Genomic DNA, 25407 nt, shown 5'->3' on the forward strand with positions numbered 1-25407 from the left:
TGTGTGGAGGTGCAGGTGAATTTGTGACGGATATGGAAGGATCCCTTGGGGCCTTGGAGGGAAGTAAGGGAGAGGTGTGGGAGCAAGTTTTGCATTTCTTGCGGTTGCAGGGGAAGGTGCCAGGAGTGGAAGTTGGGTTGGTGGGGGGTGTGGACCTGACAAGGGAGTCACAGAGGGAGTGGTCTTTTCGGAACGCTGATAGGGGAGGGGAGGGAAATATATCCCTGGTGGTGGGGTCCGTTTGGCGGTGGCGGAAATGACGATGGATGTTGGTGGGGTGGTAGGTGAGGACCAGTGGTGTTCTGTCCTGGTGATGATTGGAGGAGCAGGGCTCAAGGGCAGAGGAGAGGGAAGTGGAGGAGATGCGGTGTAGAGCATCGTCGACCACGTCTGGGGGGAAATTGCGGTCTTTGAAGAAGGCCATCTGGGTTGTTCGGTATTGGAACTGGTCCTCCTAGGAGCAGATGCGGTGGAGACGAAGGAATTGGGATTATGGGATGGTGTTTTTAAAGGGGGCAGGGTGGGAGGAGGTGTAGTCTAGGTAGCTGTGGGAGTCGGTCAGTTTAAAGTAAATGTCTATGTTGATTCGGTCGCCCGAGACACAAACGGAAAGGTCTAGGAAGGGGAGGGAGGAGTCTGAGACTGTCCAGGTAAATTTGAGATCGGGGTGGAAGGTGCTGGTAAAGCGGATGAACTGTTCAACCTCCTCGTGGGAGCACGAGGTAGCGCCAATACAGTCAGCGATGTAGTGGAGGAAAAGGTGGGGGGCGGTGCCCGTGTAGCTACGGAAGATGGACTGTTCCACATATCCTACAAAGAGGCAGGCGTAGCTGGGGCCCTTGTGGGTGCCCATGGCTACTCCTTTGGTTTGGAGGAAGTGGGAGGATTGGAAAGAGAAGTTGTTCAGAGTGAGGATCAGTTCAGTCAGTCGAAGGAGGGTGTCAGTGGAAGGGTATTGGTTGTTATGGTGGGAAAGGAAGAAGCGGAGGGCTTTGAGTCCTTCGTGCTGGGGGATGGAGGTGTACAGGGACTGGATGTCCATGGTAAAGATAAGGCGTTGGGGACTGGGGAAGCAAAAACCATGGAGGAGGTGGAGGGCCTGGGTGGTGTCCCAAACGTAGGTGGGGAGTTCTTGGACTAAGGGGGACAGGACCGTGTTGAGGTATGCAGAGATGAGTTCAGTGGGGCAGGAGAAGGCTGAGACAATGGGTCGGCCGGGGCAGTCAGGTTTGTGGATTATGGGCAGAAGGTAGAAATGGGCGGTGAGGGGTTGTGGGACTATGAGGTTGGAGGTGGTGGATGGGAGATCCCCTGAGATGATGAGGTTATGGATGGTCTGGGAGATGATGGTTTGGTGGTGGGAGGTGGGGTCATGGTCAAGGGGGCAGTAGGAGGAGATGTCCGCGAGCTGGCGTTTAGCCTCAGCTGTGTAAAGGTCAGTGCGCCAAACTACTACCGCGCCTCCCTTATCTGCTGGTTTGATAGTGAGATTGGGGTTGGAATGGAAGGAGTGGAGGGCTGCACGTTCTGAGGGTGAGAGGTTGGAGTGGGTGAGAGGGGTGGAGAGGTTGAGGCGGCAGTTGGCTATGAAGAGATTGAGGGCAGGTAAGAGGCCAGCACGGGGTGTCCAGGTGGATGGGGTGCGTTGGAGGCGGGAGAAGTGGTCGTCAGAGAGTGGGCGAGAATCCTGGTTGAAGAATTTACAATTCTTCTGCCGCCTTCGCCTCTGTGCCACGAGGAGGTTGAACAGTTCATCCGCTTTGCCAACACCTTCCACCCCGACCTCAAATTTACCTGGACCGTTTCAGACTCCTCCCTCCCCTTCCTAGACCTCTCCATTTCTGTCTCGGGCGACCGAATCAACACGGACATTTACTTTAAACCGACCGACTCCCACAGCTACCTAGACTACACCTCCTCCCACCCTGCCCCCTGTAAAAACGCCATCCCATATTCCCAATTCTTTCGTCTCTGCCGGATCTGATCCCAGGAGGACCAGTCCCAAAACCGAACAACCTAGATGGCCTTCTTCAAAGACCGCAATTTCCCCCCAGACGTGATCGACGATGCCCTCCACCGCATCTCCTCCACTTCTCATCTCCTCCGCCCTTGAGCCCCGCCCCTCCAATCACCACCAGGACAGAACATCACTGGTCCTCACCTACCACCCCACCAACCTCCATATACATCGTATCTTCCGTCGTCATTTCCGCCACCGCCAAACGGACCCCACCACCAGGGATATATTTTCCTCCCCTCCACACCCCTATCAGCATTCCAAAACGACCACTCCCTCAGTGACTCCCTCGTCAGGTCCACACCCCCCACCAACTCAACCTCCACTCTGGGCACCTTCCCCTGCAACCGCAAGAAATGCAAAACTTGCTCCCACACCTCTCCCTTACTTCCCTCCAAGGCCCCAAGGGATCCTTCCATATCCGTCACAAATTCACCTGCACCTCCACACACATCATTTACTGCATCCGCTGCACCCAATGTGGCCTCCTCTATATTGGGGAGACAGGCCGCCTACTTGCGGAATGTTTCAGAGAACACCTCTGGGACACCCGGACCAACCAACCCAACCACCCCGTGGCTCAACATTTCAACTCCCCCTCCCACTCCACCAAGGACATGCAGGTCCTTGGACCCCTCCACCGCCAGACCATAGCAACACGACAGCTGGAGGAAGAGCACCTCATCTTCCGCCTAGAAACCCTCCAACCACAAGGGATGAAATCAGATTTCTCCAGTTTCCTCGTTTCCCCTCCCCCCCCCTTGTCTCAGTCCCAACCCTCGAACTCAGCACCACCTTCCTAACCTGCAATCTTCTTCCTGACCTCTCCCCCCCCACCCCAGCCTATCACCCTCACCTTGACCTCCTTCCACCTATTGCATTTCCAACACTCCTCCCCCAAGTCCCTCCTCCTTACCTTTTATCTTGCCTGCTTGACACACTTTCCTCATTCCTGAAGAAGGGCTCATGCCCAAAACGTCGATTTTCCTGCTCCTTGGATGCTGCTTGACCTGCTGCGCTTTTCCAGCAACACATTTTCAACTCTGATCTCCAGCATCTGCAGTTCTCACTTTCTCCTGCAAGACACTGACTATACCCAACGAGAAAATGCTGGAAAATCCCAGCAGGTCTGGCAGCATCTGGAAGGAGAGAAAAGAGCTGATGGTTCAAGTCTAGCTGACCCTTTGTCAAAGCTAAAAAAGAGGGAGAAATAGGAAGGTATTTTACTAGGCTGAGAGAAGGTGAGTCATGGCTCCAGAAGTAAAGTTCAAAATTGACCAACATTAGATGTGCTTTCATGATTGGCCCTTATTTGGTAAATAATCTGCATGCGCAAATAATTATCCTGACAACTTAGGATATCTACTCAAAAGTACCTTTAACGTACAGAGGGTACTGTTCTTTGCAGACAAAGAACATCTGTATTCATTGCTCTTATTTCAACTCAGCGGGACTGGTGACAGTCATTCTGTGGTCAAGACATTGCCTTGAAAAATGATCCATATCAGTCAGTCTGCATAGTTTAAATTAGACAACACAAGACAGTTAAATTCAGTCACTATCTCCCATTCTCCATGGTAACACCTTTAAAACTTGGAGTCCACTTGGCAATGAATCAGCAGTCTCCTCTTAGAGCATTTGGAAAGCTGCATTTGCAAAGCTGCTTTTTATTGGTATTTCACATGAACTACCCTAATGTGTGCAAGATAAAAGCCTCAATAAAATGTATTTTTTAAAGCAACTTTCACATTTTATACTACCAAAACTATTGTGATAGTTATTGGAAAAAGGATCCAGATGAGATTACTAACTTGACCTGCTTTATTGCACAATACCAAATCTAAGGGAGCTTTATTCCTAACTTATTTCACAAGTTGTTTTCAGAAATGATCACAAATCCATTCAAAGAATTCATCTCTCAAATTAATTTGGCACAAGTTTCTAAGTCAATATACTATTTCCCTAAAACTATTTCATTGTATTTGCTGTTATGCTCCAAATAATTCTTGCTTAATTCACTCTAACAGTATGGATATTGGTTGGGGCCTGAAGTCTACATACATAGACTTTCTGATCCTTTTTTCTCACTAATCTCCACCCATTATGTTTCTACTTCCTAAGGTTCTGATGGTACTTGTATCATCCTCTACTGTGAGGGCCATTCCTCCTCCTGTCTTTTTGCAATGTTATGCACTCTGGAATATTTATTTCCAATTATGGTACTGTTCCCAAGGGGTAGAGAGCAGAAATAAAATTCAAAGACAAAAAAAAGTCTGTGAAATGGAGACGGACACGAGTGGGAGTAATAAATTCTGAATGGCAATATAGAGAAAACAAAAATGTTTGAGGATCATATAGAAAGAAAATAAGTGATAAAAATAAGGCAACTGGTGGAAAATAAACAAAAGCAATAAATAAGCATAAGATGAAGTCAAGACAATGGACAGGCAAAGAGAGGTTTCTTTTGATTTTTGAGAAACAAATCAGGTGATTAATCAACAATGTTTTCAGATTTTCAATGCTGAAATTCTAACAATCCATATTATAATGTCACAAGTGTAAATTTGAATCTGTAATGAAATAATTGGTTTATTATGTAGTGATTGGCAGAGTATGAATAGTTTTGTAAAATTTTTATGCACAATATATTGGGATATCCAGATTTCTCAAAATCCATACTTTTTTGGAAGCAAGTTTCTTTATACTGTATCTACTCTGTAAAAGTTTAGGAAAATGACCAACATTACCTAGTTCACAGAATTGGATGCAATATTCCTGAGTTAAACATTTAATTTTTCTTTTCTCTTTTACCCACCTTGCACTTCAGATGCAAAAACAAACTGGCAGAAAAACTCAGCAGGTCTGGCAGCATCTGTGGACAGAAAGCAGAGTTAATGTGTCGGGTCCAGTGATCTTTCCTCAGTGTTCTGACGAAGGATCACTGGACCGAAGCTGCACTTTCTTTCTACAGAAGCTGCCAGGCCTGCTGAGCTTTTTCAGCGATTTGTGTGTGTTTCGGATCTTCAACATCTACTGTTCTTTGTTTTTTTTTCCTGTATTTTATAAGATCCGATTGCTGATTTAATTGATAAAGATATTGTGATGCAACCTTCAGGGTCCTTCCAGTTGAGTGTATGAGCTTGATTCGATGCACAACCCTCCACACCTTAATACTGTGAACGAGAAAACTCTGGAAGCTAGATTAAAAGGTAGAGTGCATGCAGAAAATAATGTTATTTTCTGTAGATCTATCATATTTGAAGCTAACATTGAACAGTTTAAGAATTAGTTTGGCTTTGACAATATAAATCTTTCCACAAAAGTGATTTTCATTAAAATTAAAAGAATTAAAACTTCAAACGTTGCAGAAATTAGTGCACCATCCATACCATAGGATGCAGTTATCAGTTAATTTACTTACTGTCATTCTTTCCTTGGGTTGCTTAGCAACAGAGAATTTCTGGTCTATAACATAGGCACCTTCAACACTTCCAGAAGCTGGATAAAAAGAATGCTAAGTTTAGAATACAACATTAATTGCCACAAAAATGACAGTCAGATAGAAATCAAGATGCAAATGAAAGCAGAAGACTTAAAATCAGTGTTATCATAAGGGATGGGAAGCAACGGAGTGAAGTACAAATTACCTAAACTGACAAAAAAAAGCTCAGTGGGGAGGAAATCTTTGTAAATTTTTTAAAAATAAATTATTTCTTAAAAAAATACAAATGGAAAACATAATTGCATGTCAAGCAAGTTATTCCTGAATATCTTGAAACACGAGAAATTAATATGAATGGATATCATGATGCAGGTTGCAACACTTTCCCACCAGCACACAGCAATTTATGCAAACTTTCACAATAAGAATTATGCCACCACTTCAAGGTTAAGACCACAGTACTTGCAAGCTTGTGCACGACAAGCATGTGTGATCATGACTGCTGTAGAAAGGAAAAATGAAAAGCACTGAATACAGATAAACTTGCAAAAGCCCAATGGCTGAAAAATAAAAGAGTGCAAGGAAACAGCCAGTCGAGCAATGAAGTCCATGTTTGCCAGCCACATTGCAGGGTTCACACAGTCACCTGTCTGCTTCCGTTTAGAACAAGGAACGTGAGTTGGTCTATGATATCTTACAGCTGGTTTTAAAATGATTTTCCTGGAAGGAGATCGGGTCTGAATTTCTGATTTTTTAGTAAGTTCAGACTTCTTATAGGCTGTTAGAGGAAAAACAAAAGCAAATATGAGGACAGGAACAATGTGTTAGGTCAGGTGGAATGATCAATATCCACTTTTAATTTAAGAAATTAATCAGGAAGAATTTAGAAAATTAGATATTACTACTTCTTGTTATTGTTTATTGTTATCTAAAACTTCTACAGTCAAATTTCTCAGAGAACATAATATTATTACATAGGCACAGTACAACCACCTCACGTCACAAAAATGCAACAAAACATAAAATGCTTCTTTTGTATGAACCTTTTCTCCTTTTCTTGTCTTCTTTGGAGACTGTACTGATATCTTTTTTAATTATTTTTCTCTCAGGTGTGGAAACTCTGTTTTTCCCAGTTTTTAACACCTTGCCTTTCCTAGGTTTGTCTGAAGACAGGCTGATGAATTCCTTCTCTGTCTTCTCCTGTTTAGTAACAGCAGCTGGTTGTGATAGTATGATACTCTCTTCATCTGCAGAATTAAAGTGCAAGAAATCACCAATAGCAACAGGGCTCAAATACAAATAAAAATCAAGTTTTTTTTAAAATTCAGTAATATTAAGTAATATATTATAATAAAGTACAATACTTATTTATTTTTTAATAGAGATTTTATAATTTAGTCATAGCTGATAGCTATTAAGGCTTTATAGGCACCTTGAGTATCCATCCATAGGCTGTCTGTGTCCATTACTGATTCATCAATACTTTCGTCTTCTTTCAAGTCTGTAGGAATTTCAATTTTCTCCGGGATAATTGCAATTTGGACAGCTTTTGCAGGCGATTCATAAGACTGTCCTTCGGTTGACCGGGTTTGTTCAGTAGGGGTAAAAATATCCTCAACATCATCATCAGGCATGGCAAATCTCACATTATGCCCTACATCCTTTCCTCCTTCTAGTGTAGTCTGAACAACTGTAATAATGTCATCTTCTACTGTAATGACAGACTCCACAATTCCCCTCTCCTCCTCTTCTACACGGGTATTTTCAGATGCTTCATAGTCACCCGGGTCCTCATGTAGAACAATTTCCGGCACAGGAACATCAAACAGCAAATTGGACTTAACTTCCTCTTTCATGGTTTGCTGAGCTTCAGCTGGCTCTTGCACTGAAACAACAAGGATTTGCTGATCACCAGATTCTGCTTCAGAAACTTTACCTGGTGCAGGTCCAGTTTTACATTCCATAGTTTGCTCAGTTGGGGCTATTACACATTCAGCAACATCGCTGGACAAACCGAGCATTACAACATCTTTCACTCCCTTCTCAGTTTGAATAATTTCTTGCGTGGGAGATGATTTCTCAATTACTTTGTGATCATAATGCACGATTTCTATATCATCGCTTGGTGCAATATCATTACTGGGAAGATGGGGCTTAGTGTCATCCTCCATGATATTGTTAAGCTGAATTGGTTCTGGAGCAGGGGCAACCTTTCCAGCTACCTGGTCAATTTGCTCCACTTCAAAACTTACTTCAGATACTGTAGCCTTGCCAGGCAAATTAGGCTCAGTTGAAGCTATCATCGTTTCTGAGAGTTGAGTGATTTCTTTTTCAGGAGTTTTCTTACTTAAGACTTTATCAGCAGTCTCCATTTTTATACCAGTTTCCAATATGTCAGCCTTAGTGAGTGGACTAGATTTAGCTTCCACAGTCTCTTGATGTTGTGGAAGCTCTTGAGCAGACACAGCTTTCTCAGATCCTTCCTGAGAAAGGGCTTCTGCCACAATCTCCTCAGCAGGCAATTTAGGCCTGGATTCATCTTCTGAGATATTCTTAAATTGAACTGAGTCTTGAATAGGAGGGGTCTGCTGGAAAATTGTGTGATCTATGCTATCTATTTCTATATCTACATCTAGCACATTATCCTGCCTGGGCAATGTGGGCCTTGGCTTATCTTCCAAGACTTTCTTGGGTCGAGTTTGTTCTTGAACCAAAACACTTCTCTCAGGTTGCTGACGATCGGTAGTTTTAAGTTTGAAACTTTCCACAGTAACGTCGCTGGGCAAGCTAGGCCCTGGTTTATCTACCAAGTTTGATTGAACATGTTCCTGGGGAGAAGTCTCTTTCTCAGACAGTTTGTAATCAACAAATTCAGCTTTCAAAGATGTTTGCAAAACTACGTTACTCTGTAAACCAAATAGATCATTAGATTCATTGACATTTTCAGTTTTATCATCTCGAAGCTTAATTGGAGAAACATCTTTTGGAACTTTCTGAGCATCAATGGTAATGGATTCATTTTGAGTGCTAGATTGTCTCAGGGCAGGGTCTTCAGGTAAATGGTCTGGTTCAGACTTGGCAATTTGGTTTGAAACACTTAACAAAACTGTTTCATCAGTCTTGACTTCTGACTGTGCTTCCAAAATAGTATCAATTTTTAACTCCCTGTCTTCTGATAAGGTACTAATTCTAAAATGGGAATCTTCTTTCTGCTTATTTACATCTATTTGCCGTCGAATACTTTCCTCATCTATAGGCTGAGAAGCAGCGCGAATTTGATGCAGGAAAATGCTGCCGTCCTCCAGTGGACTTTTAACTTCCTCAGGAGTTGGTAAGGGAGCAGAGTATTCAAAAACACAGTAGCCCATTTCCTCTGCTTGATTAACATTTTTAATAATCAATTTGATGCTTTCAGTTAAAGCCTCTGAGCCAGAAGCTATATTTTCGGTAGGAGATTCACAAGGCATGGATGCTCTTCGAACCACATCTGTTTCTGTACCTTCTGAGCTCAGTCTCGTTCTAGTAACTCCTAAATCCAACATTTCAGGCAAGTCAGGAACCACAACAGTGTCATTTTTGTAATCATCTTTCAAAGCATGGGGATAAGCAAACTGAGCATCTAATTTTAGGCTTTCTTCAGTTGATTTTTCTTTAGAAACAGATACAGTTTTATCTTTTTCCACTTCAACAGGAAAATAAACTTGTTTCTCCTCAGCAGGTGTAGTTACTGGAAAGAACTCTGCTGACTCCTCTAAACTCATTCCTCTGGTACAGGCAAGAATATCAGAGGCCAAGGGAGACAGAGATTCTGGGGGACCTTGGCTCTCAGTTTCCACCTCCAGTGCTATTGAATCTAAAGGTGCTGCAGGCAAATTCAGCACTAGCTTTTGCAGTTCTTTGTCAATATTTGCATCAGCACTAGAATTGGTTTGTTGAGATATTACTGTGGGGAGCTCCTCTTTGGCTAGATGGCTCCGCTGAATAGGTAAAGGAGTTTCAATTTCCACAGTGAATTTATCTTCAAGAGGCAGCGCTTTAGCCTGTACATCAGCAGGCAGCACTTTAGCCTGCACATCAACAGGAGGCACAGATGTCTGGGCAAGAGTGCTATAATGAATTCCTTCAGCTGATACATCATTTTCAACTTTGTGGGCATCCACTTCTGATTTTTCATGTAGGGTGTCAGAGAATTGTGGCACCACATGAGGAAACCTTGAATTCTTTTCATTTGTAATGGTCATTTCATAATAACCACCTTCAGGTGGTTTGGTACCATTTTCACCATCATCTTTTAGAACAAATGTTTCAAAATATTTTGATATTTCTGGTTGATTTTCCTCCACCTTCTCTTTCAAGCACACAGTAAAGGTGTCATATTGTTTGTTTTGGATTGTTGTACTAGTGAAGCTTCGGACAGTTTTATCAGAATAAACATTTGAATCTGATAATGGGCATATATTTTGAGGTTCTATTTCTTTCTCTTTAACTTTCTCTCGTTGAATATCTTTTTCTTCAGTTTTCGTAGGTGCATCATCAACTTTTTTGATAGTCGAATCCATACTACATGGCTCTTGTTTAACCCTCTCAAGCATAGATTCATGACTTAAAAGGGAATCACTTGTAATGGGATGCATACCATGTTGTACATCTAGTTTAGATTCTGCCACATATGACTGGACAGTCATAGCATCAGGCAACTGATAAACCTCTGATACTTCAACACTGGCTTTACCAATATCCTTAAAGGGAAGGTTAGTCGGTTGTTGATCAGACGCATGTTTAGAGTATTCAGTTTGTAATAAGTCTGTTGTACTGTACATTGTCTCTACTGTTGGTTTTCCATTCAAATGTTCAAAATGATGTTGTGCACTGTCTGTGGAGCTGTATTCAACAGATTCCAATCTGTCCTCTGGCATTGAAAATACATCAGCTATATGTTCAACCAGCTTTATTGTATCAGGCGTATTTTTCCTTTTATCACTTGAACTTTCTAAAGCTTGGTCTTCAATTGCGCTGTGCGCAATTACAGGTAATTTGTCTTTATGCAATTCCTCATGCACTTGTTGGTTTTCCTGGAGCACATTTTGCACTTTGCTTTCAATGACTGAAGTGGTGATTGCAACCAAATCTATTTTTTCCTCCAGAGGTGGTAATACATAATTATCGTTAGTAACTGTCATTCCTGTAGCCGACTGCTCTTTTTGTGAAACACCATCGCTATCATTCAATGAATCTTTTGCAGCAGCTATTTCAACATCTTGTGCACAGATATCTGTATCTGAAATCCCCGTACTGGACTGTTTTGATGAATCTGGAGTTTCAAAACTATCAAGAATTTTTTTACTATGATCTAAAACAGATTTTCCAGGCAATGCATCTTCAAGAGTATTTTGTGGTTTGAAGATTTCATCTGCTTTCTTCGCAGAATCTGGTTGCATTTGGATAGCTTTATTCTCTGCTGCCACCATGGAAATGCATTCATCTTCACAAACATTGCGTTGCAGTGAATTTGCATGATGGCTAGTAGTGGTTTCAACATTAGAAAGTGCTAAGTCTTCTAGAGGTTGTGCTTTCTTGAATGAAATAGGAACAGATTCTGTTTGCAAATCAGCTGCTGAAGTTAAATCCTGCTTCTTGGAAGCAGCTTCCTCTGCTGTTTGAATGCCATCGTCATTATATTTATTCAGTGTTGATAAAGGTGATAGGTCAGATTTTTGCTGTTCAGGAATATTCTTATCTTTGACTTCTGTCACTGGCACTTCTTGCAACGACGGTCTTTCCCCACAAGTAACAGAGGATTCTCCGCTTGTCGACAGCTTGTACATCTTCGTGGCTGAAAGCATATCTAAAGTAGGTTGTTGCATGCATAGAGTTAACTGTTATTAATACGGAAAACCATTCCATTTCAAATATTTTTGCCCCCAGTCAAAAGGGTGTGCATTGAATAAAAATGAAGTGTGCAAATTTGTTCAACTCTGCAGCATAACATTCAGCATTGGTGAAAATAGTCTAAATATAGCGTTGGGCCTAAACTGTTATGAAGCTGCTACTAGTTCTCAGACCTGCTTAGTTAAAAGAAATGTAAGTTAGCAGTACACTAATTCAGAGAAACAGGGCACAAACCAATCTCTAAACCTTCTAAAATTTAAAATTCTGTATTTGTTTTATTCTGTAAGATGAAAAAAAAAACTGTACTATATTAATTGACCTGTGATTTATCTCAAGAATAAAAAGCATGTTTGTTTCTCTATTTATATTTTCGGATGCATCTCTTTGCTTTCTTAGAAAATAGGTAAATTGCCTTTTCCTCATTCTTTCTTTTTAAAATGTGCATACTTGTGGCTGTCTTGTACTCTACATTGTTAATATTCCTATCGCTGACTGACTTTTTTTGTGTGAATGTCTCTTGGCCTCCATTTTTTTAAAAAATACCTTTTTATCCTCTCTACACCACTTAGAATTCTGTTTTAATTTTATAATTGGTTTCTCATCTCTTTTGGAGACGTAGATGCATTATGATTCTACTCAGAAGAATTCTTTGGTGTCTTCCTTGACACAGAAAGGATGTGGGTTGTGGAGTTCGAGGGCAGAGATGATGATATACCAGGTGTACTTTTACACCAGGATAAATACTCTTATCATCACGCTTGGCACAAAAGTCTTTATACGGCTAAACACATTGTTCTCACAACAATTTTGGCAAAATCCTATTTATGTCTTCAACTGTACACTTGATTTAAACAAAAGCTTCTCGCTAACGTCATTTTTGCTCTTACTCACTACCAGTCAATCATCTTAAAAACAGAAGTGATTAATTAATGGTAAGCAATTGCCATAGCCTGAATAAAATAATAAATGCAAGATGCCAGCACCAAAACACGAAACAAAACAATCTCTTTTCAAAATAATCCCAGAGGTAAGCTGAAAAATACAGAAATGCAACTTAAAAAAAAACTTTGATTCATGAGTAAGTCTACGAATTAGAAAGCAAGAGAATCAACTCTAAAATAATTAATACACACTAGCAATGTAGCTGGCAAACATTGAGGCAATGAAAAGCCTGTGCTTTTTTTAGAAATAAAATCAACTTGGCTGCAAAGCATGTGACATCATGGAAACAAAACAACTCAAAATGTTAGGAGGAGTGGTGGGAAATTATTGTTGCTTCTGTCACCAGCATCAGTCAGCTAAAAGCAATTTATGCACAACAATTAAATTATCCTTAAAGCAAAATATCTACCAGTAAACATTTGGAAGAGATAAGATTCTCAAAAGGCACTTATTTTGTGGAAGTCAACAGGAAGACACACCTTCTACAGAAGGTGGCAGTTCTTCCAAGGACTCAAATTCCCTAAGAATCACTCCCTTTCCATTGGGAATCTCAGCTGGCACACTGTCTTCAGTTGATGATGTGGCCTCCATACATTTGGAATCCTGAGCCTGGGCTCCAGCTTCTGCTTGCACTAAGTGCTCAGCAGACCACTGCTCTTGAACATGCTCTTGCTTAAGAGCTAGTGCTGGTTCCTCTTCATCAGATGCTGGACTCTCAACAACTTTTTCTACTCAAAGGAAGAAGTGGACATGTCAGGACAAGAGACAACACAGATGCTGTAACAAAACAGTTTTAATGGGACACTTTCAGCTCTGTTTTGAGAAAGTAACCATGTCATTTAAATACAAATGACAAAAGGGAATTTGATTAAGTAACACTACCTGAAAGAGAGGTGAAAGCATATTTAAGAGTAGCGCACAAGGTGGAGGTGGAGGGGGGAGGGGGGGGGGGGGGGGGGGGGGGTGGAGGTCGGGGGGGTGAGGAGGAGGTTGAACATAATGCCAAAGAAAGGTTTTTCAGGACTATGGAGGAAAAGAGTAGAATGACTATCGGACAACACTTTCAAAGTACTAACATAACATGATGAGTAAATAGTATCCTTTTCCTTGATTCCATGCCCACATTTTCAATTTAGTAAATATGAATTGAAACGGTTTATTTCTTCTGATCAAGTACAATCCATCTAGGAATCGGTTTTCATTTTTAATTTGTTTTGTTGGCAATTGCTATTGTCAATTTTCTTGGGAATTTAACATCTCTGAAAATGGCAGAAATTCATGATGACAGAGTCATGGCTCATAGCTGCCATACTTAATTTCCTTTTAATGTTTCATTACAAATTACTTAATAATGAGTAAGCTGATCCAGATTCAGATTTGTAAATGTATAGTTTTGGTGTGTTTTAAAGATTTATGGATATATCTACTTCTAGCATGATAAAATATTTGCAGGTCACTAACATTATATACAGTTGTAATCAGTTTTATATGTCACAAAATCACCTTCAGCTTTCTTTTAGCATCAATGATCAAATACACGATATAGACTCAAGGCAGAACTTTCACACACATCCTCCACATGGTGGACTTTCCACGGCTTTTGCTGGATATGCTGACAAGTGTACATACTGCTAAAAAGAACAACTATGTCTGAAACTAACTTTATTTGCATTGTAAAGAGGGCACTTTGTTAAATAATTAATTTTTTCATAGTTTAACTGTGCTATGAATCCAGTTTGGTATATTTTTAGCAGAATTCAGCTTAAAATTATTAAATCTAAATTGTCAGGGACATTGGGATTCTTTAGTAAGGAAGAATTTTAAGAACTCACTGATTTTTCATGTTTATGACCTGTAGAGCTGATTCTGCAGTCTTCTTCATTGTATTTCAAATTTAAAGCAACTTTCAGCACTTTAGTTTAGAAATACTTGTGGCTTATTTAATAATTTTACCATTTTAAAAGAACTTATGAAATTTGCAACAAAAAGCACAATATTTTAACAGCCATGCTTCATGTCATCAAACCACTGTGTACAAATGAAAACGATATTTGACTTGTAGTTTCTGATTTCATGGTGAATTCTTACATGAGCGGACACTTTCTCCTGAGATATAGTACAGTACTTTGCCAGCTCAACACTGCAAATAAATTAGTGTCACAGACCAAGAGCTGAAAGTGTTTCAGTGATTTACATCAATACTGGAATGAATATAATTTAGCATGCCAGAAATGAAAGCTACATGGAGCACTCACTTATTTAGTGCAGCATTAGGTGAAAAACATTGTGAATAAAATAACAGTTAAGTGCACTGAATTCATGATTCATGCACTGTTTTATCCAATGTAGGAAGTCCCCAGCTTAGTTCTGGTCACAGGTCGAATATTGTCAAAGCCAGAAAGCTTGTGTTGTAATCGTTTTAAGTATGCTTCTTTTGATATATCAAATATACGATATGAAGTTAAAATAATTTCTCAATTAGGTAGTCAATTATTGTGAATATTTTGCTTTTACTTTCTTGAATTGTTTTGGGGATTTTTGTGCTCAAATTGGGAGATGTCACTGAAAAACAATGGAACCTGTTTTAACTTCATTCTGCTGAATTTATCATCAAGCTAATTTGGATGCAGAGTGAAACTGCCTTCTACATTACTCTGGTACCTGTCTATACTTCAAGTTGATTTTCCACACCAAAAATTAATTTAGAGGCAGCTTCGTATCACCAGTTACTCTCGCTAAGAACTGGAGTGAGATTTTTTTCATGCAACGGATCATAAAGCTGACAGTGTTAGCAATTTTGATGCAAGAATATAGTAATACACTTAAGATCAGAAACCTCCAGCTTTCAAAAATTAACATTTCCCAAGAAGAAATTAGATGCTACAGTCCATGCGGATTACTTGTGGTACTCTCAGTAGACTGTTAGATACTTTTAATCTACTTTGGGTACTATTCCTAAAAATAATTAACTTATATGTGGACTTTGCAAAGTTTGCACATCTGAATGTCCCCATTGCATGAAAAAATATATTTTATGAAAGATATAAAAATACTTTGCAAAAAATTGCATCTTATAGCTAGTAAGATTAAAATCATTTAGATTCAATATTAGGGTATTTGGTAAAATACGATATTTTTGTCTACAGAATGGAGATATGCAGACTTGTCAAAATGAACTTTTTTTTAAAGTAAGCAAGAGGTAATTTCTACCTTGCTTTGATATGTTAGCTTCTTTTTTGGTTCTTACACTCACCAACTGGAGATGTTACATTAAAACTTGTGGGATGGAGAATAAAATTGTGGGCTGATCAATACAAAATTGGAAGACCATAAACTCGAACTCTTAAGTCTGTATGATCTAAGTTTCATTGTGAAATTCTTAATGGGTATTTACACATGAGAAATGCATTTATGTGTAAAATTATGTATTAGGTATCCCTAATACCAAAGCAAATCAACATTTAATCTAGATTCATAGGTATCTATAAAATAGCTGATGTGTCTGCATGGTATCTTTTTATGTAATAATTCAGAACTTTGCCAAATATGTTTAGAAAATTAGCCCTTTTTGAAGTGTTTTTGAGCAAGAGTGCAAGGGACTTCACTCCCATGTGGAACAAAACAATGGGACTGGTGAACTCATGCAAGACAAAAACAAAGGTGGAGGGGGGGTGGGGGGAAAGAGGTGGAGAATAATAAAAAAAAGGAACCATGCTTGGTTCACCTTTGTCCTGACTATACAACTCATCTGCCTGTTGAACTGTGGCACTGGGGAGTGTACTAGTGGCAGTCCATTGTGAACTGAATAAAGGATGCTCATAGTACTCCTCATCAGAATTGTAAGGCTCTTCGTCGTGTACAGAAACAGAAATGGAGGGGGCTAGGAGTTTGCGCTTCTCCTGAGTGGTGGCAGGCTGATAGCTTGAGCACCTTTGGAGAGGTTTTGCCTTAACCTCAATCCCTACATCTACAAATAGACACAGGGATAATTCGACAAACAGACACAGGTTCACAACAAATACATCAGCTAATTCAGTGTGATGAAACCAACCATGAAGCAAATACTCAAGTCCTCATAAATAGATCAGTGCTTGCCATACTATGTATTTAAAGATTCAAGGCCATAACAAGACTGAAACAAACACTGACAAAACAAAACTCCAAAAGTCACCTGATCCTTAAGCCTATGTTGCACACATTTGTTTGTGAAGAGCAGTGGTGAACTGTAGACACCAAACTTGGAAATTTTGTGAACTATGATGAGAGTAATGGTAGACAGAGGCAGGCTAGTGCTATGAACAGATGCATGGAGGGTGAAGTTCAGTGCAAAGAATCATGAAACGAATCACTGTGGTAGAAAGAATGAGAAGTAATATGATATAAAGAATACATTTCTGAAAGTAATTAAGCACAAGAGAGAGACCTGGAGTTTTAGGTGCAAAACCTTTGAAGGTAGCAGTGTAGCAAGAGAGTGATAATAAGGCACTTGGGATTCTAGGATATATAGATAGAGGGACTGGAAAGGATGTTACTGTAGGTTTTATGACCCCAAAGACATCCCAAATTCATATGTGCCAACAAGGGGACTGGCTCAGCAATTTCTTTCTTTCTGGAAGCATTCAGCAGGGATCACTGTTCAATTAAGGTAGTGAGCCCCTGAGAAGTAGGTTCGGCTGAGGCAGCTCAGGGACCAAGAGGGCACCCCAACATGGATGCATCTACAGACAGTAAATAAAAGGCAGCCTGCTCTGAATGCCTCCTTTGGATTGTGATGAATAGCATTCCTTGCCTGCAGCGAATTTTAGCTTGATATGGTGCCACCAGCTCAAATTGCCTCCTGCACAGCCACAGGGATGTGTCTAACTGTGCATTTAAGAAACTAATCTAACTGACTGCCCAACACTATTTGGTGCTTAGCCACTCCAAATGTGATTCGATTGTTAATACATTCAAGACTCGATAATAGTTCCAGAGTGAGAGATTTGAGTTATCGTGGATAGGTTAGCTGGGCCAATTGTACTTCAAGAACGCCAAGTTTGAGAGATGATGTAATAGCGATGCTCAAAATCATGAGAGCTTGAGTCAGGGGAGGAAAAGAGAATTTGTTCCCATGGGCAAAAATAGACAACAGTGATGTAAGGCATTTGGCAAAATAAAATGGTGACACAGGACAATTCTTCTCGCAGAGCAAATGTTTCAGATCAGGAATGTACAGTCTGAAAGTGCAGCAGAATCACAATTGCGATTTGCAAAGGGAGTTGGAAATTCGCTGAAGAAAACTGTAGGGCTACAGGGAAAGGGCAGGGGCGAGTGAACAGTTGAGTCACTGTTTTAGAAAGTCAGTAAAGAACCTTAAATCCTAAATGGTCTGCAACTAAGCTGTAACCAATTTATAATTCTGTGTTTCTAAACTGCAATGGATTATATTCTATGGCATCATTTAAATGTTATTAACCCCAAATATTTTATTTGCAGCATAACCTTATGTTCCTTCTACATATGAAACTTTAACTTCCCTCCACGAGTGCCAATTGTTTCCCCACTGTTTTCTGTTTTGGTTCCAAACTCCTATTCAACTGCGCACGGGAAGTACAAATTCTCAGAGAGATGTTATAATAGCTGCCCTTCTATTTTGAACAGTGAACAGATTTAATAGCAAGGGAGTCAAATTCAGAAATCAGAAACAGGTAGTCTGAAACACTACCTTTCACAGTTTAACTTTATTTAATCAAAACCCATTGATCTAACTGACTTTTTTTAAATCAGGGAAAACAAATCACAAAAGATAACTATATTAGATGGGAAGAAAATAAAAAGAAAAACATGACAACAGGATTTAAAAGAGCTTGCTTGGTCTTTCATTCCCTGACAAAGAACAAAATCTAACTAGCCCTCCTCACTCTTCAACCTTTTATTAAAATTAAACAAATCCCCAAGTTATATCTTGGAAGGTTCATAACTACATGTTCTGTTGATACATTACTCTCAATGGAAAGGAGGTACTTCAAATTGCTCATTAAACAAAAAACCGTATTTACTCAAGGAAATTTTGAATTGAAGTGATAGCACGGATAGATTATTGTTTTGCCTTGTACATCTTGGGTATTGTCGTTAAATAATTACTGCATGCCCAGTTTCATCCACTGATGTAGTTCAAATGCCAACATGTTAAGCCTTGCAAATCATCCAAATGCTTCAATGAAAACATGGAAGCATTGAATAATTCAGTGGTTTAAAAAAACATATTTTATTCTAAAATTGGATTAGAATTCCTTCTAATCAACAATTTATACACACACATGCACAAAAACAAAAACAGTTTTCAACAGTCAAACAGAGTTACTTATTTCAGTGCCCAGAGGTACAACCACACCATTCTCTTACCTTTCTCTGCTGGTCCAAAGTGCTCAGATGCTGGAGAAGGTGGTGGGGATGGTGGTAAGTTAGCAGAGTCTTCTACTGTTCCATTAAAAAGAACAAAAAAAACACAACTGTTTTAATAGGAAACCATTAATAATTTGAACATCACTATATACTTTTTTTTTAAATCACATGACAAAAATTCTTCATAAACCAAATGAGCTTGGTCAGAGCCAGCCTGTAGCGAGAGAGAAGTGAAATATTCGAGACGTTAGCAACCTGTATCACAAGGCTAAAGATTGTTGATGATGGTAAAGTCTCACCACTGATGAGGAAATCAGGACCAGATCCCACTTTGGCTGTTTGTAGGATGCATTGGTAGCACTGTACCTGGAATGGGGCTCTGTTAAGGATGACAGCTACCCTAAACAACTCCGCAGCACCATAGCCAGTTGCAGCCATTATGGAGGCTGCATCACTGATGTGGGGCTATCTCAATGGTAGGATGCCCTTGGTGACAGATTAGTGTGAATGAGGGAAGGAAGTGACCCAGAGGGGTTAGGGCATAGGGCTCAGTAGACCATGGAGGACCAGTGAAGGGCAGCACCCTCAGGAACCCACTGGGTCTTTCTTGGGATGTCTTCATGAGCACTTAAGAACTTTCAATTGAACACTTTAGAAGATTAGTTGACTGCCCAGTGGTCAGCTGAATCACTAGATTGCCCATTGACAATAAGGCTTAGTGGTGGTAAGACATTGGGCTTCCCTTCTGAAACCTCCTTCCACCTTCCAACTTGGCACCATTGAACAGAGAAAGCTCTGCCATAATGTGCTAACAAATGATCATCAATCCAGGACATGAACTTTGCTTCACTCTCTATGCATGCATCGCCAGTGCTTACTGATTTTATGAAGGGAAGTGGTAAGGAATCACGTTGACTAATATATTAAGAGGCAGACATGGGAATAACATTGGTACCTTGCTGTTCTGCTCATTTCCAGTACGTTAATAATTAACTGCTTTCCTTCTGTTATTTCAAGTTGGGAATACCACTACAGGAAATGAATGGACATGATTCCAGTCAACAAACATCTGGCTAGAAGTGGGAGGTTGGGTGTGAGGTGTAGAAGGGTTGGAAAATTATTTTGCCCATGTAAAGACACAGCAGAACTGTGAAGATTTTTAGCTCAGATTGAGGTTTAGGGTGTAACTTTGCTCGCTGGTTTGATATCCAGACGTTTCATTACCTGGCTAGGTAACATCATCAGCGGTGACCTCCAAGTGAAGTGAAGCTGTTGCCTCCTGCTTTCTATTTATAGGTTTGTCCTGGATGGGGTTCCTAGGGTTTGTGGTGATGTCATTTCCTGTTCGTTTTCTGAGGGGTTGATAGATGGTATCTAGATCTGTGTGTTTGTTTATGCTGTTGGGGTTGGAGTGCCAGACCTCTGGGAATTCTCTGGCATGTCTTTACTTAGCCTGTCCCAGGATAGATGTGTTGTCGCAGTCGAAATGGTGGTTTTTTTCATCCGTGTGTAGGGCTACGAGGGAGAGAGGGTCATGCCTTTTTGTGGCTAGCTGGTGTTCATGTATCCTGGTGGCTAACTTTCTTCCCGTTTGTCCTACGTAGTGTTTGTGGCAGTCCTTGCATAGAATTTTGTAGATGATGTTGGTTTTGTCCATGGGTTGTACTGGGTCTTCAGAAAACAGAGGAGAACCACCTATACAATGTATTCAAGAACGGATACTCAAAACATACAGTCCGCAGATTCCTCAAGAACAAACCACAACAAGCAGACCAAACACAGCCAGAAACCCTAATCACCTTACCATACATCAAAGAAGTTTCAGAAATGACAGCCAGACTACTAAGACCCTTCGGAATCCTAGTAGCACACAAACCCACCAACACTCTCAGACAAAAACTAACAAACTTAAAAGACCCAGTACAACTCATGGACAAAACCAACGTCATCTACAAAATTCTATGCAAGGACTGCCACAAACACTACATAGGACAAACAGGAAGAAAGTTAGCCACCAGAATACACGAACACCAGCGAGCCACAAAAAGACACGACCCTCTCTCTCCCTCGTAGCCCTACACACAGATGAAAAAAAACCACCAATTCGACTGGGACAACACATCTATCTTGGGACAGGCTAAGCAAAGACATATCAGAGAATTCCTAGAGGCGTGGCACTCCAACCACAATGCCATAAACAAACACACAGATCTAGATACCATCTATCAACCCCTCAGAAATCGAACAGGAAATGGCATCACCACAAACCCTAGGAACCCCATCCAGGAGAAAGATATAAATAGAAAGCAGGAGACAACATCTTCGCTTCACTTGGAGGTCGCCACTGATGATGTTACCTAGCCAGGTAATGAAATGTCTGGATATCAAACCTATAGCTCAGCGAGCAAAGCCACACCCTAAACACAGCAGAACACTTAGCTTGTAAAGAAATTGAACAGTATAATTGATATACTGATAACAGAAAATGGTTAAATGATCATGGTTTTGTTCCCACATAATTAGGCTGGTGCTTAATCAGCAAAATTAAATGATGGCAAATTTATCTACCTGCCCTGATTATGTAGCATGCTAAAAAGTGATACAATTGTTTAAAATTGCCTCAGAGGTCATTAGTAAAGAAGTCAGTTACACTAAATCATTCAAATTTATGATTTATTTGTTAATTAATTCATGTGTTTTATGCTGAAAATTGCAAAGAGTATGGGGTCACTCCCACAATAGAGAGAGAAGGGAGAATTTATATTTCTCTCAGAGAATCATAAATTTATGGAATCTTTATCTGTAGAGGCTGCATTATTGAGTATATTCAAGGCCAAAATAGACAGCGTATTAATCAGTTAAGGATTTGGGGAAATGGCAGGACAAGTGGAGCAAGAATTATCAGATTAGCCATGATTTTATTGAATGGCAGAACAGACTAGATGGGTGAATAGCCTACTTCAAATCCAACATTTTAAGGTCTAAACAGCTATACAACACAGTACAAAATAATTGCTATATTTCAGTTAAGAGGAAAGATATTTTTGGAAACAAAGTGACAGCATTAACATATTGGAGAAGAAGATAATTAATAGCAAAGAAACAGTATTGGAGATATTTACAGGACTAAGACTTAACAAATCCCAGCACGTGGACTCATTTAGGGTGAAGAAGGTAGCCACCATTAAGTATATCGAGTCCCTGCTATTCCCAGCAGATCAAAGTAGCGTGGCCCACTGCCCTACTTGATTCCCATAGCCCTGCAAGTTTATTTACTTCAAGTGCCTGTGAGCTCTTGCCTTTCGCTTTCTTTTCTCAGGTTTTCTGTACCCACCTTCTCCGATTGTCCTAATCTTGTCATCAGTGGAAGTCCCTAAATTCATTGATGATGTTTACTCAGGATAGGGATCTCTGGTTATGGGTATTCATGTGGCTAAACAGACCAATTCCTGACTTCCTTATCATTGGGCACATGTGTTGTACAGCTCGAGAGATAATGGGAACCAAAATGTAGGATTTGTTCCCTTTGCTTTTCTTCTTTGCCACTGTTCTGCCTCATCATAAAGATATTGTCAAACCATGGTTAACTAGAAAAGTTAAAGATAGTGTCAAACTAAAAGAAAAATCTTATAATTACACAGTCATAGGTTCCAGATCAGAAAACTGAACAGAATATACAAAGAAAGCAAAGAATGATTAAAAATTAATGGGGAGGTAAAGTCAGAGAACAAGTTAAAGCTAGCCAGTAATATAAAAACAAATGAGAGTTTTCATTAAAAAAAAAGAAAAAGAAAGTGCATCTTGAGAATTAATAATGGGAAATGAGGAGATGGCAACTGAGTTAAACATATTGTACAAGTCTTCTCTTTAGACGACATAGGTAACATCTGAGAAGCAGTGACAAATCAGAAAATGGAAGACAAAGATGAACTCAGATAAATTACAACCAGAGAAGTGGTACTGAGTAATTTCCGCAGCCGCAAACAAGTGCTAAGTCCTTATGGACTTCATCCTAACGTCTAAAAGAAGTGGCCAGAGTTCACTCATGTAATGATTTTCATTTTCCAAAATACTGAGTTTTGAATCAAGAGGAATGTAATTCCTTTTATCCAAAATGAACAGGAGACAAAGTGGGAAATTGCAAGCAAATTAGCTTAACGTTTGCCAAAGGGAAAATGCTAGAAACTGTTGTAGTGATAGCAAGGCACTAGAATCCATTCAACAGGGAGATCTGAATAACTCATATTTCATTAATCTATTAGAGTTCTTTGAGGTAGTAACGTGCTGTGGATAAGGGGAACAGATGAAAGGACTGTAGTTGATTTCCAAAGGGCATTTGACAAAATACCACTTCAAGCGTTACAGGAGAAAATAAAACTTCATGGTGTACAGAAAGCATACTGGTGTAGATGGAAGTTTAAATATCTAATGGGAAGCAGCAGAGGCAGATATGGATCTTTTTCATGTCAGCAAGATATAATGTTTGCTATGCAACAGAGACCAGTGTTGGTCCTTTACTATCTATGATTTATCCAAATGGCTTGAGATGAAGCTGCAGTTGCCAGGTTTGCAAATGACACAAATATAGTTAGGAAAGTAAGTGTGAAAAAGGCCCGAGATGACGACCAGAAATACAGATCAGTTCAGTGAGTGGACAAAAGCATGGAAAAGAGTATAGAGCAAAGTATGGAATTGTCCATTTTGTCAAGGATAATATAGCATTATCAAATTAGTGAGAGATTGCAAAGCTGTGATTCAGTGGAATCTGGGTATCCTCAAGCATTAACCACAGGCAGAGTAAATAAAAAGGAAAGCTAATAAAATATTAATGCTTATCACTATGTTTAGGTTCTGCTTTAGTTATACAGGACACTGGCAAGACCACATCTGGAGTATTGTACCAAACAGTGTCTTTCTGTTCTTTGTTCATATGTCATGAATGACATAGATGTTACCAGTCTTCATAATTCACAGAAAGCTTCTCCTAGTCATTAACTTCAATGCTGCAATGCTTCAAGGAGAACTTCAGTGTGCGCTTGAAACCTTTTCTCTCCCTGTCTCTGAAATAATGGCCATTTGAGAAGTTACAGAACATGTCATTCAGATAACAGCGCCCAGTTCGATTTTTCAAGCGAGTTGTCTGAATGCTTGTGGAACTGGCTTCACAAAGGATGCAGGCATTTATTCAACAGCCGCCCATCATTGAACCTGAAGCACATGGAAGATGTATTGCTGAAAACATTGTCCAGCTTTTTTATATGTCATGAATACACAATTCAAGTGTCCTTGCAGTACAGGAGTATAGTGACAGCAACTGCACTGTACTCTCAGTCTTTCTATGACTTGTACAAATCTTGCATGTCAAATACTCACTGCTGTAGTTTGAAGAGGTGTGAGCATAGCTGCTCCATTGTGAGATCATCATCATCAATGGTGGCTACCAAGGGAAGTGTTCAACATATTCGGGAGTCTGTCTTTCAACATTACAGAAAGTGAAATGTTCGGCTGACCAGGAGAGGGTTGACATGAGTTTTGATTTGGCACAATTCAAGGAACAGGCCATGTTTGTTGTGTGAAACATTTGAGAGATCAAGAGTGGCCTTCATACTGGGTACAGTGAGTAATGGCACTGCAGTTAGCTGCAGCACACTGCAAACCATATATATTTAACTTGGATAAATGAGCTTTAGCATGAAAACAAGTGAGGTCAAAATGTTTTCCACTGAGATGGTTTTAGTACTGGTGGTAATTTTAGTCAGGTAGATCATAAACATTGTTGGTGCTATCACACAGCTTTGCTTAACTCCAGCCCAGATTTTAAATGCATTTTGGATATCCTACTCAATCTTGTAAATCTTTAGCACAAGGAGACACGAATGGAGGACAATCCCAGCCTTTCTAATCTATCTGCAATATTCCATTACTGGATCTGTTCTGGTAAATTTCCTCTACACCCTCTGAAGGATATTCACATCCTTCTTGTGATGACCAAAACCGGATGCAAAACTTCAGTTGGGGGTCTAACCAGAGCATTATAAAAGTTGGGCATAATTTCTCTGCTTCTGTATTCAATGTCTCTGGTTATGAAGTCCAGGAGCCCTTGCGTTTTGCTAACCTCTCTCAGTATGTCCTGTCATCTTCAAAGGTCAATATGCCTAATCCAGCTTCTTCCCCTTGTGCATACTTTCGAACTATGTCATTAACTCTATATTGCCTTTGCCTATCCCTCCTGTCAAAAAGCATCACCTCACAATACTGTTCTCAATTTCTTGTCACTTGTCTGTTCATTCTGCTAGTCTATGTCCTGTTGCAGGCAATTCATGACATGCTCACTGTTGTCCATGTCATTAAATTTATTATTTGCAAAGATTAAAATTACCCATGCATTTAAATACCCAAGTTATTCCCATACTGCAATGTGGTGATAGTATAGCTTTAAGAGGTGTATTTTGTCCTTTTTTATATAATAAAGGTTGAGACAGAGATGCCAAGCAGTCTGCTCCAAAGCAAATAAAGAGCTTGTGATGCCTTGGACATTTTTTGTAAAATTTGGAACAATATAAACAGCCTGAATGAGTGGGGTCAAGCTCCCACAGAACAAGGATTTTTAGTTTTAGTCTTCAGTTGCAATTGCTGGGGTCTTGAAGCTGGATGTGGAAGCTGTTTTGCCTTTCTCTGTTATAGCTAAAAACTGGGGTTTTCTTTCGGTTGTTAGGATTGCATGTGAGACAAT

General features: G+C 40.0%; 1 protein-coding gene across 22 annotated transcripts in view; it reads right to left on the reverse strand.

The window, feature by feature from the left end:
• The window catches only part of map2 (microtubule-associated protein 2), a 258873-nt gene that overhangs the window by 34449 nt on the left and 199017 nt on the right, over nt 1-25407 (reverse strand). For 14 of the 22 annotated variants that reach the window (XM_072578787.1, XM_072578791.1, XM_072578790.1 and 11 more), the window contains 7 exons: nt 18675-18749; nt 16015-16257; nt 12770-13018; nt 6892-11304; nt 6503-6706; nt 6106-6237; nt 5439-5515 (listed from right to left, as the gene is read on the reverse strand). In XM_072578787.1, coding sequence (XP_072434888.1) covers nt 5439-5515; nt 6106-6237; nt 6503-6706; nt 6892-11304; nt 12770-13018; nt 16015-16257; nt 18675-18749 — 5393 coding nt within the window. The remainder of the gene's footprint in view (nt 1-5438; nt 5516-6105; nt 6238-6502; nt 6707-6891; nt 11305-12769; nt 13019-16014; nt 16258-18674; nt 18750-25407) is intronic. The other 8 variants (XM_072578789.1, XM_072578788.1, XM_072578796.1 and 5 more) reach the window with 7 other exon arrangements.

Source organism: Chiloscyllium punctatum, chromosome 10, assembly GCF_047496795.1.
Source record: "Chiloscyllium punctatum isolate Juve2018m chromosome 10, sChiPun1.3, whole genome shotgun sequence".
NCBI lineage: Eukaryota > Metazoa > Chordata > Chondrichthyes > Orectolobiformes > Hemiscylliidae > Chiloscyllium > Chiloscyllium punctatum.